This window comes from Astatotilapia calliptera, chromosome 9, assembly GCF_900246225.1.
Source record: "Astatotilapia calliptera chromosome 9, fAstCal1.2, whole genome shotgun sequence".
NCBI classification, from domain to species: domain Eukaryota; kingdom Metazoa; phylum Chordata; class Actinopteri; order Cichliformes; family Cichlidae; genus Astatotilapia; species Astatotilapia calliptera.
This window is the reverse complement of record NC_039310.1, coordinates 19,312,683-19,329,907: the sequence shown is the minus strand read 5'-3', so window position 1 is coordinate 19,329,907 and position 17,225 is coordinate 19,312,683. Positions and strand designations below refer to the sequence as shown.

At 42.2% G+C, this 17,225-nt stretch overlaps 1 protein-coding gene across 3 annotated transcripts in view; it reads left to right on the top strand.

Moving 5' to 3' along the window:
- Positions 1-17,225, top strand: part of dlgap1b (discs, large (Drosophila) homolog-associated protein 1b) — a 94,199-nt gene that overhangs the window by 68,191 nt on the left and 8,783 nt on the right. For all 3 annotated transcript variants that reach the window (XM_026179769.1, XM_026179770.1, XM_026179771.1), the window contains 2 exons: positions 16,602-16,987; positions 17,076-17,155. In XM_026179769.1, coding sequence (XP_026035554.1) covers positions 16,602-16,987; positions 17,076-17,155 — 466 coding nt within the window. The remainder of the gene's footprint in view (positions 1-16,601; positions 16,988-17,075; positions 17,156-17,225) is intronic.

The following is a 17,225-nucleotide window of genomic DNA, read 5'->3' as shown; positions in this document are numbered from 1 at the left end:
TATTTTTTATTGTGTCGTTGCCATGTATTCTGACTGGTGGCCAATTCTGCAAGTTCATTTTCAATATAAAATGAAAGGGATTAGATACAGACAGATGTTGGGGAGAAAAAAAGATTGTATTTTATATAATCTGCATACAAGAAGATTAAAACTTCAACAATCCCACAACCCCCATAGGAACTGTGTGCAATAACAAAGGCTAACCCTCCAATAAAATTGCTGCCACTTGGGTTTAGGAACAGCTTAGTGCAAAGGGACACTTTCTTATTATTAAACCACAAGGTGGCAGTCATCACACTGAGTTTATGAATCACATCCTCTGTTTGGCTATTTTTGTGCTTTCAAGTTTTCACATTAAAGGAACTCCAGTTGTATATGTAGGGATGTCAGTGGTGTTGCTTTCAAATTTGGTTGTCAAAAGAAGTTCTCAACTTTTGGCACACCATCTCACCTGAGGATAGCTAGAATGGGAAGACTTCTAATTGGCTTCCAGTAGGAGCATGACTATATTGTCTGGCTATTGTACATATTCTAAGTATTTCCACATTTTAAGGGATCTCCTGTGGTTTAGGGATTAAATCTCCAAACATATGACTATCTTAAAAAGAAGAAAAAAGGGAAGTGTAACTGGATAAAAGATAACTGTTTTAAAAAATGCAACAGTTGTTTTCTGAAGGCCTTTCAATGTTTTTATTTGGACATGGGCTGATTTTTCACTCATTTTTGGTTTATTCCTCGTACCTGACCATTTTCAGAGGAATGCTTTATGTGTGTTTGTATGCTATGCCCTTAACACTGAACTATGAACCATTTAAGCATAAAATAGGCAACTAACTCAAGGGCTGAATCAGTGCTGTGTGTGCACATAACAGACAACCCATTTTAAACTGTATATCTAGGACGTTTGTTACTAGTAGCCCGTCACAGTAACACAGTTTGACAGATTTAAAATAGTTTGGGGTTTTTTTTTTTTTTGCTTTTTTAAGGGGTAGGGTGAGCTATTAGTCAGACGCGTGGCATATCTTGGCATGGTATGCAGTGTGTCCTTAGAAATTTTGAGGGAAGTGGAGAAGTGGAGAAGTGGAGAACAAAAGAAGAATAGGCAGGTCTAAAAACGAATTAGAAACCCAGTGGTGGGGGCAGGATGCATCAAAAATGTGACAGAGGACCTGACAGATGCATCTGGCCCTTCAGTTTATGCAGCTACTGTCTCAAAAGCGTCTGATTGGCAATGGCTTAATTTTTCAGCATGGCAGTGATCCAAACACAGTGCCAAGGCAGTAAAAGCATACCTGAATAGAAAAACAGACAATGGGACGCTATCAGTCACAGGGACATCGACATTACTGAAGTAGTGTGGGGTTTGAATGTCCTTCAAGAAGCCTGGAGAACTATTCCTGAAAACTACTTAAAGAGATGAGAAGAAAGCTTGCCTAAGAGAGTTCAGACTGTGTTGAAGAACAAAAGTGGTCACACCAAACATTGACTTTAAAGCAAATTGGAATTGTACAAACTCTTTTTTGCCTCATGTTGTACTTTCTTTAAGTTAGTAAAACTATATCCAGTTTTCCTAGCAAAATATAAAAAGATGAGTGGCTCGATACTTTATGCACAGTTGTAGTACAGATAAGTTATGCGACATATGTACAAGTTAAAAATGAAGCAACAGTGGTGCCAATTTAGGATTTAAAACGCGATACGTATTTGAATATCTCAGTAAATCCCTGAGCAACAGGGGCATTTATGAAGAGAGAGGGGGGATTTTTATTAGCGTACAGTTTTCACTGTGACCGTACGCGGGACTGTCCCACCCTTGAATGACTTATTAAGTTTGCTTGCACGGGGCGGAGGGGGCGAAATCAAGGCGCGTCTACATCCTGACAGAAGATCCAATATCGTCAGAGTGAAAGAGGAAAACCGGGAGAGGAGATTAATCTCAGCACAGTTCTGCCGATTGACCCTTCACATGCCGTTACTTCAGTGTTTGTACAGCGCGCTGGTGGCCATGTGTGACTACTGGATACACCTTTGTGAGTACAAACTGTTGTTGTGTTTGCCTGTGGTTTGCGAGCGAGGTGAGACCGAAGGCGAGCTGCTGCAAGAAGCGGGGAAGATGAGCGATGGCACCTTCAAAATAAAAGCATGTGCAGCGAAATGTGAACCCGTAACGCGCTGAAATTGTGTTAGACTATTTGAATAATTCGGGTAAAGATATTTAAAGGGTCGAAGTGGTGTCCACAGTAGAAATAATGCACGTAAAACCTACCGGTCACATACAGGAAGTTATACTTTTTCATTTTAAAGTGCGTCAGTGGCGTTTTACTGTGAAGGTCCAGAGCGGAAATTTTATTGTGACACTCTTTACACTGAGATCATCCGTGCCCATCCCGTTCTTTCTGCTTATTCATGCTTCTAATGAAATGACTTAAAAAACAAACAAACAATAAAATATAACGATGACCAAAGTGCTTCATTTAATGTTAATGGAGAATAAAATTAAGTGATGCAATTTTAATAATAATTTTAAGAAAGTACATTCTTACCTTCCGTGGTATTTTTAAACCTTATAAAATCAACTGAAATCTAAAAGTTTTAACAGTTTCTGCTGAGTCGTCTGTGTAAAATGCTGTTAAATTAACTTTCAGGCCCTCTGCAGCTACTTTCCCTCCAAACTGAACTCCATTTGAACATCTCCCCTGTGAGATTAGCCACGAGTTACATGCCTTCAGCCTCCGCTCATAAAAGCCCAGAAATGTTGATCGTGTTCCAGCTCCTGGTTTATTTTGGTATATGTCTGATTGGGCTGGGTGGGGGGCTGGGAACAGGTGTGGCCTGAATGGCGCAGAGTAAGCCCTGGCACAGCATCACAACACAGTCATCTGGAAGGTCTAGTTATTTAGGTCAGACCAGGGGCGATTCTAAGTTCACATTTTTAGGGGGGGCTCAACTCCCGATCTTAATGAGATGCATGCAGTGCTTTGTAGTTAATATTAATGGAACATGCTGTTTGCAAATGTAATCAGCCCTTTTCACATTTGCAAACCTCAATTCAATTGGATACACATTAAAATGTATCCCTCAAAGGCAACCTAATTAGTTATGACCTATTGTAGTGTCTTTCAGTAAATCAGAGTGAAAATCAGAAATTTCAATATAATGCACTGGTTTTAGGGTGGAGCCTTTAGCTATAAAACTCAAGGCAAAGTCCCAGTCGATAAAGAAGTTTAATAAGTGTTTGTTGTAGAAACATGCACAACATTATATCTCGATCACATAGAGGCAGTTCACCAAATCATCAAGCACTTAAAGTAGCATTATTCAGTACAGACATAGGAAAATCAACCTGCCACTCCACAGACATGTACACGAAGCAAACTGGTAATAGAGTTGTTTTATATTAAAGTTCATGAATTCATACAAAGCCTCCCTTTATTATGCAGTCTCAGCACAGAGTGTCATGTACCCCTATTTCACAAGTGGAGAATAGATTTGTAGTCCATCACATCAGTGTAGTGGCATTCTTTTAACTTGTTGTCACCTGGATCTGGAGCTGTGCTGTAAACAAACACAGAAGCCTAATTCTACCAGAACAGGAACAAACATTTTTAACACCAGCTCCTGGGCTAGGACACCGCAATGTCACTGCATCATCACAACAGCTTGAACTTTGGCTATATTTCAGTTAAAGCGTGTTTTGAATCTGCATCACTGATTTGTGGCATGAGATTATCTCTGCATCCTTTTTCTGACGCAGCAACAAAAGCTATTATTAGGCTATTAATGACAAACCTGCATCAGAAGCAGCAAAACCTCTGTGTGAGCACACTGTAATATCATGATATCAACAACACTGGACATAAAGTCTGTTTGCACTCAGTTTTTAATAGACATGTTAGGAAAATATAATAAATGAAGATAATCCCAGAAAATAACACTAAAATACGCTGTTATTACTTCTATTAATATAGTTATTTTTAGGGGTGCTCAGGAGTTCATGACAGACTTCTGTGCGTGCAAGTGAGCATCCAGAGGGCATAGGAGAACCATGCTGAGCCCCACAGTGAGGAATATCACTGGTGCTACTTACCAGTCCAAGGCCTCGGAGGATAGATGGAGGGCTGCTAAGTCCCCACTGCTTGACAGATGAGCAGTCTGTGGCCCCATGTTTCTTTCCAACCATCTGTGTTTGAGTGAGTCATGCACAGGGTTGCCAGCTATGCTGCCTGCCTGCTCACCTACCATCTTTCACCGTTCTATTTTCAGATGGGGCTCAGTGTCCCTCCTGAGCACAACATGCTCTGGACACATGCACATGTACATTACACACATGGCTCCAGTGATTCAACTAGGCCATGGTCATGTGAGATTATGTTGCTATCATGTAAGTGAAAGAGGGCATCCTGAATATAAGCTAATGAGAATTCTCCTGCTGACATATTATAATCAATAAAGGCCTTCATCACAGGAACACCAGATTATCAGGTCATAAATAACTCAAGAGTTAGTAAAGGCTAATATTTATTTATATATTAAGCTTGGATGTGACAGTTATTCTGCCACTTTAGTTTTAATCAACACCTCTGCTACACTCTTCTTGATTTTATTTCTTATCTCAAATATTGCTTTTTTCCTCTCATTCTGTACGGTTTGTGCAAACTTTACCCAAAGGGATCATTTCTATCCATCAGTTTTATTCAGTCAATTGTTCCAAGTCTTCAGCAGTAACTCAAAATTTGCCCAGAAAACTATTTTCTCTTGGGAAATGTTTCTCCACTATAAGTTTTTAAATGACAGTTCTTCAAATGTTTTGCCATTCAAACTGATGCAGTGTGATACAAGTTTATTGTTCCCATAAATTAAGTGAACTTTAAACAGCAGAGTTACAGGATAATGCTTCTCTTCCACATTTTCTTGTTTTTATCAGCTCCTCTACAGCTCACTGTAATACCATGTGTTTTATGCTGGATATCTCTTGGAGAATAGGCACAATACTTTATTGCTTCAAGCTGTATGTTCAAAGCTGCTGCTGCAGATTTGTTGGTTGCACATCCATGATGGGAATCTCCCATTAAAGATTAAGATGAGCTTCGAGGTTTGACGTGTTGTGTGTTTAGAGATGCTCTTCTGCATTCCTTGGTTGTTTGAGTTATTGTTACCTTCCTATCAGCTTGAAGCAGTCTGTCCATTCTCCTCTGACATAAACAAGACCACTCTGTAAATCGTCTGGCACCAGCAACCATGCCACAATCTAAATCCCTTAAATTACCTTTCTGTCCCATTCTGACTCTCAGTTTGAACTTAAGCAGTTTTTGTTGAGCATGTCTACAAGCCTGAGTTGCTGCTATGTGATTCGCTGATTAGAAATTTTTGTTAATGAACAGTTGAACAGGTGTACCTAACAAAGTGGCCAGTGAGTCTCTTGTTCTATTTTATGAGTTTGGGAGAGTTAGGAGTGGTTTAGTGTATTGGATACAAAGCTGCCTCAGGTGTGTGCATCTGTGTGACTAACAGATTCAGTCACGCTTTCTTTTTTTCTCTCTATCTCCTTTTTTACCTTTCAATTCAGTCCTCAGAGAAGCTATTATTAGTCCGCACTGAGTTTGGGTTAGAGACTTAATGAGGGGTTGCATGATGAATGTGTACACTCAAGGAAAATTAAAAAGTAGAAGCTATGACCTCACTAAATATTTACTGAGTCATTCACCTGCAGCATTTGTTTAGTAGAGCAACTGACATGTCTTTGGATGCGATGTGCCAGAATTAACCTTCACTTTTAGGTGTTCTTGCTGAGGTTTTCTTAACTCGCTTTCAACTTTTCCCCTTTCATCAGCCTGCTGATTCCTCAGCACTGTGGTTAAAGTTAATTCCAGATTTCTGGTAATCCACTCGAAGAGCTGAAATGAGACTAAAGAACAAAGATAAAGAGGTCAGGTGAAAATGTTGTTAATTAAAACAGCTAAGCACTAAGCCATGAAGCTCTATTGGAGCTCTGCAGAGCTGCATGTTTTCACCCATGTTTTATCATTTAAAAAAAATCTCCAATTATTTGGAAAAAGTTGAAAATGCTGCACAAGATAATTTTTACTCAGGTATCTGCTATTTACAACTCTTTGCGTTACAGAAGATGTTTATACCTCTCTGATTTATGATGCAGTATTTAATAATGAATGTGTATTAGTTAGTGAAGCAGGCTTTTTGGTGCCTTTTTGAACATCAGCATTCAAAACTATGTTTTTTTCTTATTACTCACATTATTCCAGTTTCAAATAAACAGGAAAAAAACTGCAACTCATCTTCTGTATCTTTGAACTGGAACATTAAACAAGTAAAGTCAAAGTCTTGCACACCATCTACTTTCAAGATTTAGTAAAATTATGTCTCGCAAATGGCAAATTTTTAAAAACTGTGAACTTTCTACCATGACTTAGCTTTTTATAGAAATAAACAAAATATATGAGCACATGGCAAGATATTTTGCATAAAACAGGCTAATACGTTTATGCTAATTATTTTAATGTAATTTCTCTGAAATGTAATTTATATATGAAGCTGATATGTAGATGATATTAAATAAAAATTGATTTTTGTTTATTTTTATCTTACTTGTAAACAGAAAAACAACACAGGGCAGTGTTTCTAATGAAATGATCATTCTTTCAGTCCTAGCTGGTCACCACTAGAGGGAGCTGAATTCCTACTCATAGAATAATTCCTTTTGGTGTTTTACCACAACAGTAGGTTGTGTATGTGAGGCAAGTCATAAGTTCTCCTCTCAGATTGCTATCAGATATTATTTTTGGTGGAGTTTCTGCCTCATCAATGCTACCGGTGTGTTTTTCTGTGTGTGTAACATACACAGGGACTGGGAGAGAGGAATTAGTCATCAATAAGAGTTGCTGTACCCCTGAGTGATGACTGACATTCATGCTATCCTTGATGTATATATGCCTCCAAGACACTGACATCAAACAGTGTTTGCTGAGGACGCTGTACAGGAATGCACCTTTGAGCTCCATCAATCCTCCGAACCATTCCTGTTCCTCGGTAACGCACAAACACATATAGTATTCTCTGAATCCTGCTCTGGCTGTTAATTATAGGGATAGATAAAGCCCTGTGTTAGCAACCTACGCCTCTGTATGTGAACTACACCTGTGTGTCAGTGGATCAAAGGTGCCATCCTCTAAGGTGGAATTATTATTCAAAGAGGGATGTAAATTAAACAGTACTCTGGTGTCATCTGTCTCTGATTCTCTCTTCTGCACTCTCTCTCTCTCTCTCTCACACACACGCACACACACACACACCTGCATAATGCTGTCATTCTACTTGCTTTGATGGTTCGAGTAGGTGTGTTTGACAGGAAACAAGGGCTGGGTCAAGGCATGTAGTGACACACTAGCACAGGCGCAGCACACATGTGGAATAAAAAGGAGAAAGACGCCATTCTCAGTTGCGGTTGGCAGCTGTAACTCGATGGGGTTTTTTTTGAGCATCGGGGTGTGTGTACGCATGCGACGGTGTCAAAGTGTTTGTGTGTGGCTTCTCCATTTGCAGCTGCAGGATCAAGCCCAAACTGGGAGCTCAATGTGGGTAAACTGTGATTTGGCTATCTCTCTTCCTGGAGAAGATAAATCCTAGCCATGCTGGTGTGTCAGCCGCTCAGTAATTACTTCATCCTGTCACGACTGTCTGAGAATGCAAGCCAGTGGGAACTTGCACTGTCGCTCTTTCACTGACTTGAGTGGAAAACACTGAGCATCTCTTTCACAGTGACAGCTTAAGAGTGTTAGTCACAAGATAAATAAATCCAGAGGAATTAAATTTAGTTCAAAAGTTTTACATCTGTGGATCTGCTTTTCTAGCTTTTCCAGCTCTGTTTTAAATGCATCATCGATGTGCTGGACCGTATACCTTCCTTCCTAATTTTTTATCCATCAGATGTCTAAAAGAAAATTCAATTTGAAGGAAATCCGGCTCTTGTGATCCTGATGTAGCAAAGTAAAGACATGCAATATGAAATCTTTCACTAGATGTCATCATAGTTTCACCTGCTTTGAAGTGTTTTGCCAGTTCAATTTGGCAATCTGGACCAACTTATAAGTGTTGTCCCATATAATGCACAACCTAAGGTCTGATGCAATGTGATCGTAAGTAACCTTTGATTAAAAGTTGGATCTGCAGGCCCTTTGCTATAACATAGCATCAATCAGGTTTAATTATTATGTGTTTCCATGACCTGAATCATCAGTGATTTCCTGCCTCGACATGCTCTGGAGCAGAATAAAAGTGAATAGGATAAATCTGCAGGACTTAAAGCTTTTTAGGTGGCTGCTGGGTGTCTATATTTACTTACGACTTAATTGGTCCCTGCTTGTTACGGCTTGGAATGCTTTGATTATAGCCGTTTAAGGAGGAAGAGTGGTGCTTTTGACACAGGAAACACAAGCAAAGAGAATGTCATTCATTCCTCTCGTCCTGCCATTGGTTTGGAACAAAGTTAAGCGAGCGGGGGAAAATGAGAAAAGGGCGCGGGGAGGAGTTGACAGGGCTACTGCAAACACAAAGAATGGCTGCGGCAATGCACCCCTGCTGTCTCCACTCTGCAGAAAGTGCACATACAACAGTTTCCTGTTAATGTGAGGAATTCACTATTTTACTTTGAGGATTACTTAAAAAGAGTAAACCGCTCATTTGTTGTGTTAGATCAGGTGGATAGGGGCTCCACTGTCAGGTAGGGACTATCCCACTCCCCATTTTTGCTCTTCCTGTCTGTGTTTTGGCATCAGGGGCAAAGGAAAAGCAAAGCCCTGAAAGGATTTCCTTAGTGTTGACTATGGATGATCCTCGTGGCTCCTGAATGCTAAAGCTGGGCAGGGCAGGGCCTGCAAACTTAAACCCCTCAGGGAATGAAAACATAAGAGGGAGTGGGATATATAGTTAAATCTCTTCCAAAGGAGATGGGAGTTTTTTTGAAGAGCAGAAAAACATGTTGTTGTTTTTTTGCCATATTATCTTTACAGAATGTTGAAAGGTTTTACTTTATTTGACAGCAAAATTATGTGGTTGAGAGTTCTTGTTGTTTTCACTGTTCTGGAGAGGGGAGAGAATATGTTGGAGTAAGTCAGAGGAAGAGTGCATGGCTGTAAGTGGGTGGTTTGGGCTGTGCAGTGTGGGAGGCCAGGCCCCAGTGCAAATTAAAGACTTCTCTGTGAAAGTCCCAGACTCAGCTACAGTAATGTGTGCGTGTGTGTGTATGCCTTAGTAACTGAGCCTGTGTGCAAGCGGCCGGCGGGGAAGACACCCAGCCCTCCTTTTTTTTTCTTTTTTTTTTTACCAGTCATTAAAAATAAGCCGCAACTCACCGCTGGTGCATACTGAGAGACAGCAAGCGGGAGAGAAAGAATGCATCTCCTCTTTCTCCTCCCTTTCTTAAAGCTTTGCTGCTTCACTAACCAAGTAAAACAGAGAGGAAAGAGGAGGGGGGAGGCTGTGTCGAAGGGGACTGATTTGACTCAGATTTTTGAGACACATGCTCAGGACCCTCCCCCTTGTATAAAAAAAAAAAAAAAGTAGCAGGAGTTTTTTTTTCCAGGAGGGAAGAGAGAGAAAGAGATGAATGGGAAAAGGAATGCAGGAGACAAACGGGTGCTCTCAGCAGGAGAGTGGGAATGCTGGAGAGACCATTGTTCCTCCCCCATAAGATTCAGCAGGGAGTGCATGTAAACACACAGGAAGAAGGGAGAGAGGGGTGTGAAAAGTCACACCTGAGAGAGACACCCAGAGCTCTGTATCATCTTCATAGGTTTTCATATTTGTCCTGATTCATGCTCGTTGCATTCACATTCCTTTTGGGCACACACGGATGCCTATAGCGGCAATCTCATCTTTCGTTCTGCCCCCCCGACCCCGTCAACAGGATGTATAGGGTCAGAAGGTCAGGAATGAAAACCACAAAAGACTGCACTAGTGTTGCCTGGTTCTTGTTCCAAATCCCCCCTTTAGCCTCTCTTGTACCTCCTGCCTTCCTTTTTCCTTCGTTTTCCCCTTCCTCTCTCTTAACTTTCCATCTACCCCCACCAGTTTCTCCTCTCATATAGGAGAAACAGAAGGCCAAACGTTTGGTTTTTTTGGGCCCAGATGGCTTTAGTGTGCCTCTGGCAGTGGATTAGGCCGCCAGTGTCTCCTTTCCCCTCCATGTGCAAGTGGTCAGGACAAAGAACGTCAAAGAGGGGGAAAGGGGGAAGGAATGCGAGGAGAAAAACCCCAGTGCTGTGAAACAACACCCGACACTGATGTTTCATGGCATTCCTGGAAGAGTAAACTCAAACGCTTGTAAAAACAGCAAGCCAGCTTTCCTTTTACTTTTTGTGCCCGGTCATTTTATGAATCAAGTTTTGACTTTCTTTTTTTTTTTCTTTTTTTTGGGGGGGGGGGACTTTTAGTGTAACTCCACAGGAAGCTTGTAGCATGCCTTTTCTTGTTGGAGGAAAGAAGAAGTGAACTTTTGACCACATTCTGCTGCATTTATATGTAAATAACAACTGCAGCAAGCAGTGATCCTTCATGTAATGACATGACATCGGTATTGTGTTTCAGGCCCCGAAGCTGATGCCTCTGTGCACGCAAGCGTGCGTGCGTGCATGCGTGCATGTGTGTTTGCGTATCAGCCTCTTGTGTTTTTGTCACCTTTGTGTTTGCTGTTTATGCCCAGTGAGCATTATTCCCAAGGCTTGTGGTTCTATTTTTCTGTGCTTGGCTGTAATTCCACAGGCTTTCAGTTCTAGAGGACAGTCATGTTTTATCTGAACTGTATTCAGCACTTGGAGACAGTGTGGTGGCAACACTGGTGTGTTGCGTGTATTTTTAGTTTAAAAGCCACTGGCCTAAGTGGCTTGTGTTATCCACTTAGCAAGACAAAAAGACCACATCAAGGCTTCTCTCTTCTTCTTTAAAAAGAATTGAACAAGTGTCATATTCTGAGACACTGCTCAATCGCAAATATAACTTCACGTAATGACTTATCTGATTTCCCCCTCAGCTACATGATTCTGTTTTTCGGTATGCTAGACTTGTTACAGTTGCCCATGCTGTCATTGCCAGCACATCTGATGTGTCACCGCGCACACTGAGCTAGTCTGCTCTTAAAGTATCAGTCACTCTGTGAGCAATGCTGTGGGAAATGAGTGCAGTGAAAGCATGCGTGAGATGTGTGGGTGTGCTAGTTTTAGTGTTTGAGCTAATACTCAGGTTTATGGCCCACAAAGCTGCTGGAATGTACAGTAAGTGAAGTAAACGGCATGGCACACTTTGTCCCATCTCACTTCCCTTTCTGTTATTTTATCTTTATCTCTCTCTCACGCTTTTCTAATTCTCCCCCTTATGTTGAGTGACTATATGCTTGCTTTCAGCCCCTGCAGGCAGGTCTTTTGGACAGAAAGAAAAGGCTGATGTATTTCTTCGTGTGTCTGTTGGCTCGTCAGGCCGAGGAGAAGGGGAGAACAAAAAATATGGCCTGGAGCCATCACAGGGCAGGTCTAACAAGAAAGCCCCTTGATTTAAAACAACAAAAATGTGGGCTTGTCTGAAGAAGACAAGCCCACATGCTTCACGACTGTACAGGGAGGAACTTTGAGAGTATATATTTATGTGAAATCCTGGTTGATTATACCTGTCAGTGCAACAAGTGTCATCTAGCATGCATTTACAGTGTTGATGTTGGCAATTACACTATTGTTAGAGTAATTGTTAGTCATTTGATGATTTTTATATACATGTATAAAACAATCAGCTGCGTAGTTCAAGAGTGATGTGATCCTAAAACATTAGATCTACACCTAAAATGAAAAGCTTAATGTGAACTTTCAGTTTTTTATTGTTTTTCCCCTTTAGTTTTTAACGTCTCAGTCCACATTGTATCTGTCCACACCTGTCACTGATTGACAGGGCGAGGAGAGCATCAAGCCATAAAAGAGGAATCCAGGTAACCAGGCTTTCTATTTGAACTTGGAACACAGGAAAGTAGGTTAAGTGAAATAAATCTATTGCCTAACAGGGAGCAGCTGCCTGCCAGATTTAGCGGTGGCTGACAGTTGTAAACAAACTCTTATCTAGTGATTCAGGAGACACAAGCCTGCCAGGGCAGTTACCCACTGTTGTCACGGGTTGCTGTCAGTAGGGGCACGCTGAGAACACAACTTTGTTGATAGCACTGCTGGTGTGAGGACACTAGAGGCATATTTGACACATGTTTCATACTGATATGCATCCTTATGATAACGTAAAAAAATACATTTAAATCAGCAGTTTCAGGATGTTTACAACTTTGGCACCATTTGCACTAAAGACTACCACCCCCAAAAGCACTCACACATGCTAAATATACTCCTTTAAAGGGCAGTGCAGACCGCCACCTTCCCCTCCTTCTCACATATATGCATAGGCACACACAGTGAGCTATTGTTACTGAGTGCTCAGGCATCTGGAGAGCAGAAACCCTTTCTGCTGCCCTTTGACCTCTGGTGGCTGGGAGCTGCAGACTGACTTCGAAGTCTCATAGAAACTTTTAGGTGACTCACAGGCCTGTCAGAAACGTTCATGTTTCATTGTATATCATGTGCCGTGTTTGTTGTGTCTGTAATACTAACTTAACAGTGATAAGTAACAAACAGCTAATCTGCTAGCTTAAGTTTTGTTTTTAGCATGTAGAAAATGTTAAAGGACAAGGCTTCTCGTAATCTCTTTCAGTTTCTTTCAGTTTAAAGTAGCCATCTAGAGGCAGTGTTGAGTCAGGATTGGTATTAGTGCTGCACTGTTGTTCAGAACAGCAGTGAAACGTCATACGGTCTGAACCTTTCAAGTGCTTGTCATCCAATAACACTGTCCCTGAAACACAATGACAAGCCTTTTTGAAAACAGTCCAAGAAAAACTGGTTGGTAGACTTTAGCATTCAGCTGTACAAAGGCAGCTCTTCAAGGCAAAAAAACCCCCCAAAAAAACAAAACGCTCTGGGATATTTATTTACAGCGCAGGAGCGCTCAGCTGCCGTGCCTCTGCTGATATTCTGCTTTTTGTTTCACTTTTTCACTTCAGCTTTTAAGTTTTCCTGTTGACTGGTGTAACCTGTCAGAGTAAACAAATGACCAGTGGAAGCTCTTTCTCTGCTTGCTGGTGGTAAAATACCAGGCCTCCCAGAAAACTTTATGTTGCTATGTGATGCCATGGTGACGCTATCACAAAGGACTCCAGCTGGGCCTCTGTGTGAGTGAGTGTGCTTGATGGGGAGTGAGACGGACAAATGGACAAAGTGAGCAGAAGGAGTCGGGCAGTAACTCTGTGATTTACCCCAGTCCCTCCTCCTCCGTCTTGTTCGACTCTTCTTCTGTGTTCGCTCTTCTCTCCCCTCTGGCAGACCCTGATCCCAAACATAGTGCAGCTGGACGCAGCTGTCAATATTCCCCCATACCGACCGCCCCTCATCCCAGTCTTTGTATTTCTTTGGATGGTGGTGGATTTGCCCTTGGCCCCCGCACGGGGGAGCTCATTCCTGTTAGCTAGCCTCTTAAACCAAACCGTCTGCTCTTTGAAGTGGCCTATCCCACAGATATACAGATTGGAGATTACAAGGCAGCTGCCTGCCTTCAATCTGTCTAGTAACATGAACACGGTGATTAAATAAAGGAAACAGCATACACCTATGCAGGCACACAAATGGGGCGCAGTCAAAAAAAAGAAAAGGGAAAAAAAGAGGTGGCTAGCGAGTCTGTTTTTGTTCCTAAGGCCGGAGAAATGAATGGAGACTTGCTTTGTCTCAGGAGAGGGAAGAGGGCTTTCTTTGATATTATCAAGCCCACGGGTGGGGAGAGTGCCCTGCCAAGAAGAACTGCTATTCACACCAACTTGTCTGCATGGGACTTTTGAAGCGTTTGTCAAAAGAGGATTTGGCAGAGAGCCACTAAAGTTTTGTCATTCACAAACTCCTCTCCTCTTGGAGATGACAATGCTTGCAGCAGGCTGCACCTACCTCTCAGTGGGAAGAGAGATAAAATTCCACATTCTTCTTTCCATTAAGCGAGGAAGTTAGTCCTGTTTTGTTTTTGTTTTTTTGCACACAAGAGAATATGAACTTTCTTTACTCTTTGATCAAGGCTGCACTGACCTGATATTATAAAGTGACAGACAAACCTCTCTGTGTGCTCGTCACTGTTTATCTGTGGTTAGTAAAGAGAGGTTTTCACATTCCTTTCTAAGGGTTTGATGGAGTCATGCATCACATTCCTGCTTTACTCTGTCCTTGAATGCTTGCGAGTGTGGGAGGTCCAGGGCAGTATAGCTGTCTAATGCTTTCATGGCTGTAAGGCGGTCAAGCTATTTTCTTATCAGCTATGTGGAAACTGGAAACTTGGTCTCAGTCTAATCTGGGAAGTTGTTTTGGTCAGATGTTTTCCACTAATTTTTCTGTACATACAGGCTAAAGTTAAAGGATTCACTTGTTTAATTTCATTATAGTTGAAAGATTTTTCAACATAAAACTAAAATCCTTTATTTTGTTAAATGCTTGACTTCACATCCTTTCACGAGTTTGCATACGAGTCACTGGTACAGGCTGGTACGCTGCTGACAACAGTTCCTGATGGATAGAGAGCATATCATTGGCAGGAAGTGTGCGGTCTGCCTTGATGTGGAGAAGCTGAAATGTTAAGCAGGGTTGTGTCAATGTTATTTGTGTGCCTCTCCAGGCCTGTGTGCGCGTACTTGTGCGTGGGCATGTTCAGACTCCCGAGTGTTTACTTAACCTGTCTTGGCATTTGAAACCCCTGTCATTCTCCACTGTGTCTGGCTCTCACAGTGACAGCTAGGGTGGGATACAGCGCGTCGTCTCCAGTTTCATGCAGTCTTTTTCTTCTTTTTTTTTTCCTTTGAGCAGATAAAAACCCTTTTTAACCCTTCCGTAGGCTTGAGAGGAGTTCACACACATATACAGTCATCCAACATGTGCACATACACACACGTGTGACTTTTAGATGACTTCAGGGAATAGAAACTGAAAGATGATGCATGCTCTCTTTTGAAACCCCATGGTTGATAGGGGCAGGACCTCGCCCTCTTTCTGTGTGTGAGTGCATGCGTGTGTGTGATGTACATCTTTTTGTTCTTATGGGTTTGTACTGTGTGACCTTTCTGAAGATTAGACCTGGATGTCGATCATTTTCCCTAGAAAACTGTTAGAACGAGACGACAGTGCAAATATGGCACACTTAGATAAGTTTGTTGGTTTTGGCAGTAATTCCCACACATACACTATCTGTAAAGAATTACATATGGTATTTAGCTTCAGAAGGAAATACAGTAAATCATCCTTTTTTCCCTTTATTGTGGTTTGTTTTGCCATCATCAAAGACACTCACAAGCTGTGATCTCCACTCAGTGCAGCACTCATCTTATCTGAATACTTTCCAGCTTGTCAAGAGGCTCAAATCTTCAATAGGAGGAGGAGGAGGAGGACGGGTACAAACGAATGACTCTGACAAACCAAAAGGATGAAGTCAGCCCCACTGCTCACCTCCAGTATGTTAAGGCCTCTCTGTAGCTGTCAGCGAGATGGCAAGACACAAAGCAAACAAGAGCTCTCCCTGTAATAGTTATATACAGCGCCGCGTGTGCTGGGTGTGGTTGGTAACAGTTGTGTGCCGCGCACAGACTCCCGATCTCACCATGGTAGGATGTTTGTCTTTTGTAGGGATTAAAAAGGGATCCAGGAAACCTGCCGTCCTAGTTTTGCCACAGAACGCAGAAAGGGCGACCTACTTTTGATGGTAGCACTAAGCCAGGAAGGAGACTCCAAATCATAATATAGTTAGGAGGTGGCTGTTTTTGTCTTTCCTCACACAGGCTATGCTTCTTGTCTTTTGGCATGTTTCTAAGGCTTCTGACTCAGTGTGTGTGTGTCAGAGAGGCTCCATTGTCTGCACACAACCTGTAGCTGTAACATGAGAGGGTGAGAATGCAAGAGGAAGACAGTTACTGGGAAAAGCAATGATGATTTTTTTTTTTCCCATACATACTTGCATTTAACACAAAGCCTCGGGGGTGCATGCAGCTCTGTAGCTGGCTTCAGCAGTGTCATTTACCTTCTGTCACATAAGGACGCATAAGCAGGGAGAGCTATATTTGGCACAATCACATTGCTCTGGATGTGTACAGTCAGTGCGTATAGAGCTTAACCATCTAGATCAGTGGGTCAAGTGGCTGACATACTAATCCTAACACCTAGATGCAGCTCTGATTTGTCAAAGTTGGCTCTAATCTACTGCACATTTTGACTGCAGCACAGACATCTAAGACCTCTGGGTGAACTGCCATCTATCTACATATATGTAAAAAATTTATTTCAATGGTGGTTACTGTATGTTTGATGTCCTTCATCTACTTTACGTTTACTTCTTTAAATGTCTATTAAATTATTATTGTACTTGCATTTAAGTGGACCCTGCTTCACAAATATCCACTTCTCTCAAACCTCGCACCTCTAGGTTCTAACACAGACTCAAGCACCAAGATATTTCTGACATCTGTCTTTTTGTGTGTGTCTTCTTTGCAGTGTCATCATGCATCACCACCTACAAAAAGACCCCTCCTCCGGTCCCACCACGAACTACCCCATCCAAACCTTTTATATCGATCACAGCCCAAAGCAGCACCGAGTCCGCCCAGGATGCGTACATGGACGGGGGTCCCGGCACACGAACGGGTATCAGTTCCCAGCCGGGCCTGTCCAACTCTACAGAGAGCATCGATAGCATGAAGGCCCTGACGGCAGCCATAGAGGCAGCTAACGCTCAGGTGCACGGCCCTGCGAGCCAGCACGTCACCAACAGCACCATCACCATCACTGCCACCGCCACCACTTCCGCAGTTGCACACGTCTCCGCGGACACCAAGGCGCAGAGAGAAGCTCTCCGCAAGTGCCTGTCCATAGGGATCCAGGTTTGCAATGAGACTGGGGTTCAGTCAGAGTTCTAATCCAGTTTTTCTGCCATGCAGACAATTTGAGAATTTCTCCCCCTTCTCTTAGGTGGACCCAGAAGAAGGAGGGCCCACAGAGGAGCAGTCTAAATTCCAGTCGATAGGAATTCAGGTGGAGGACGAGCGATGGTGAGTAGAAACAAAAAAGGGAGTAGATGTTCTTAAAGGGAAACTGGATAAGTAAGAAGAGAGATGAAAC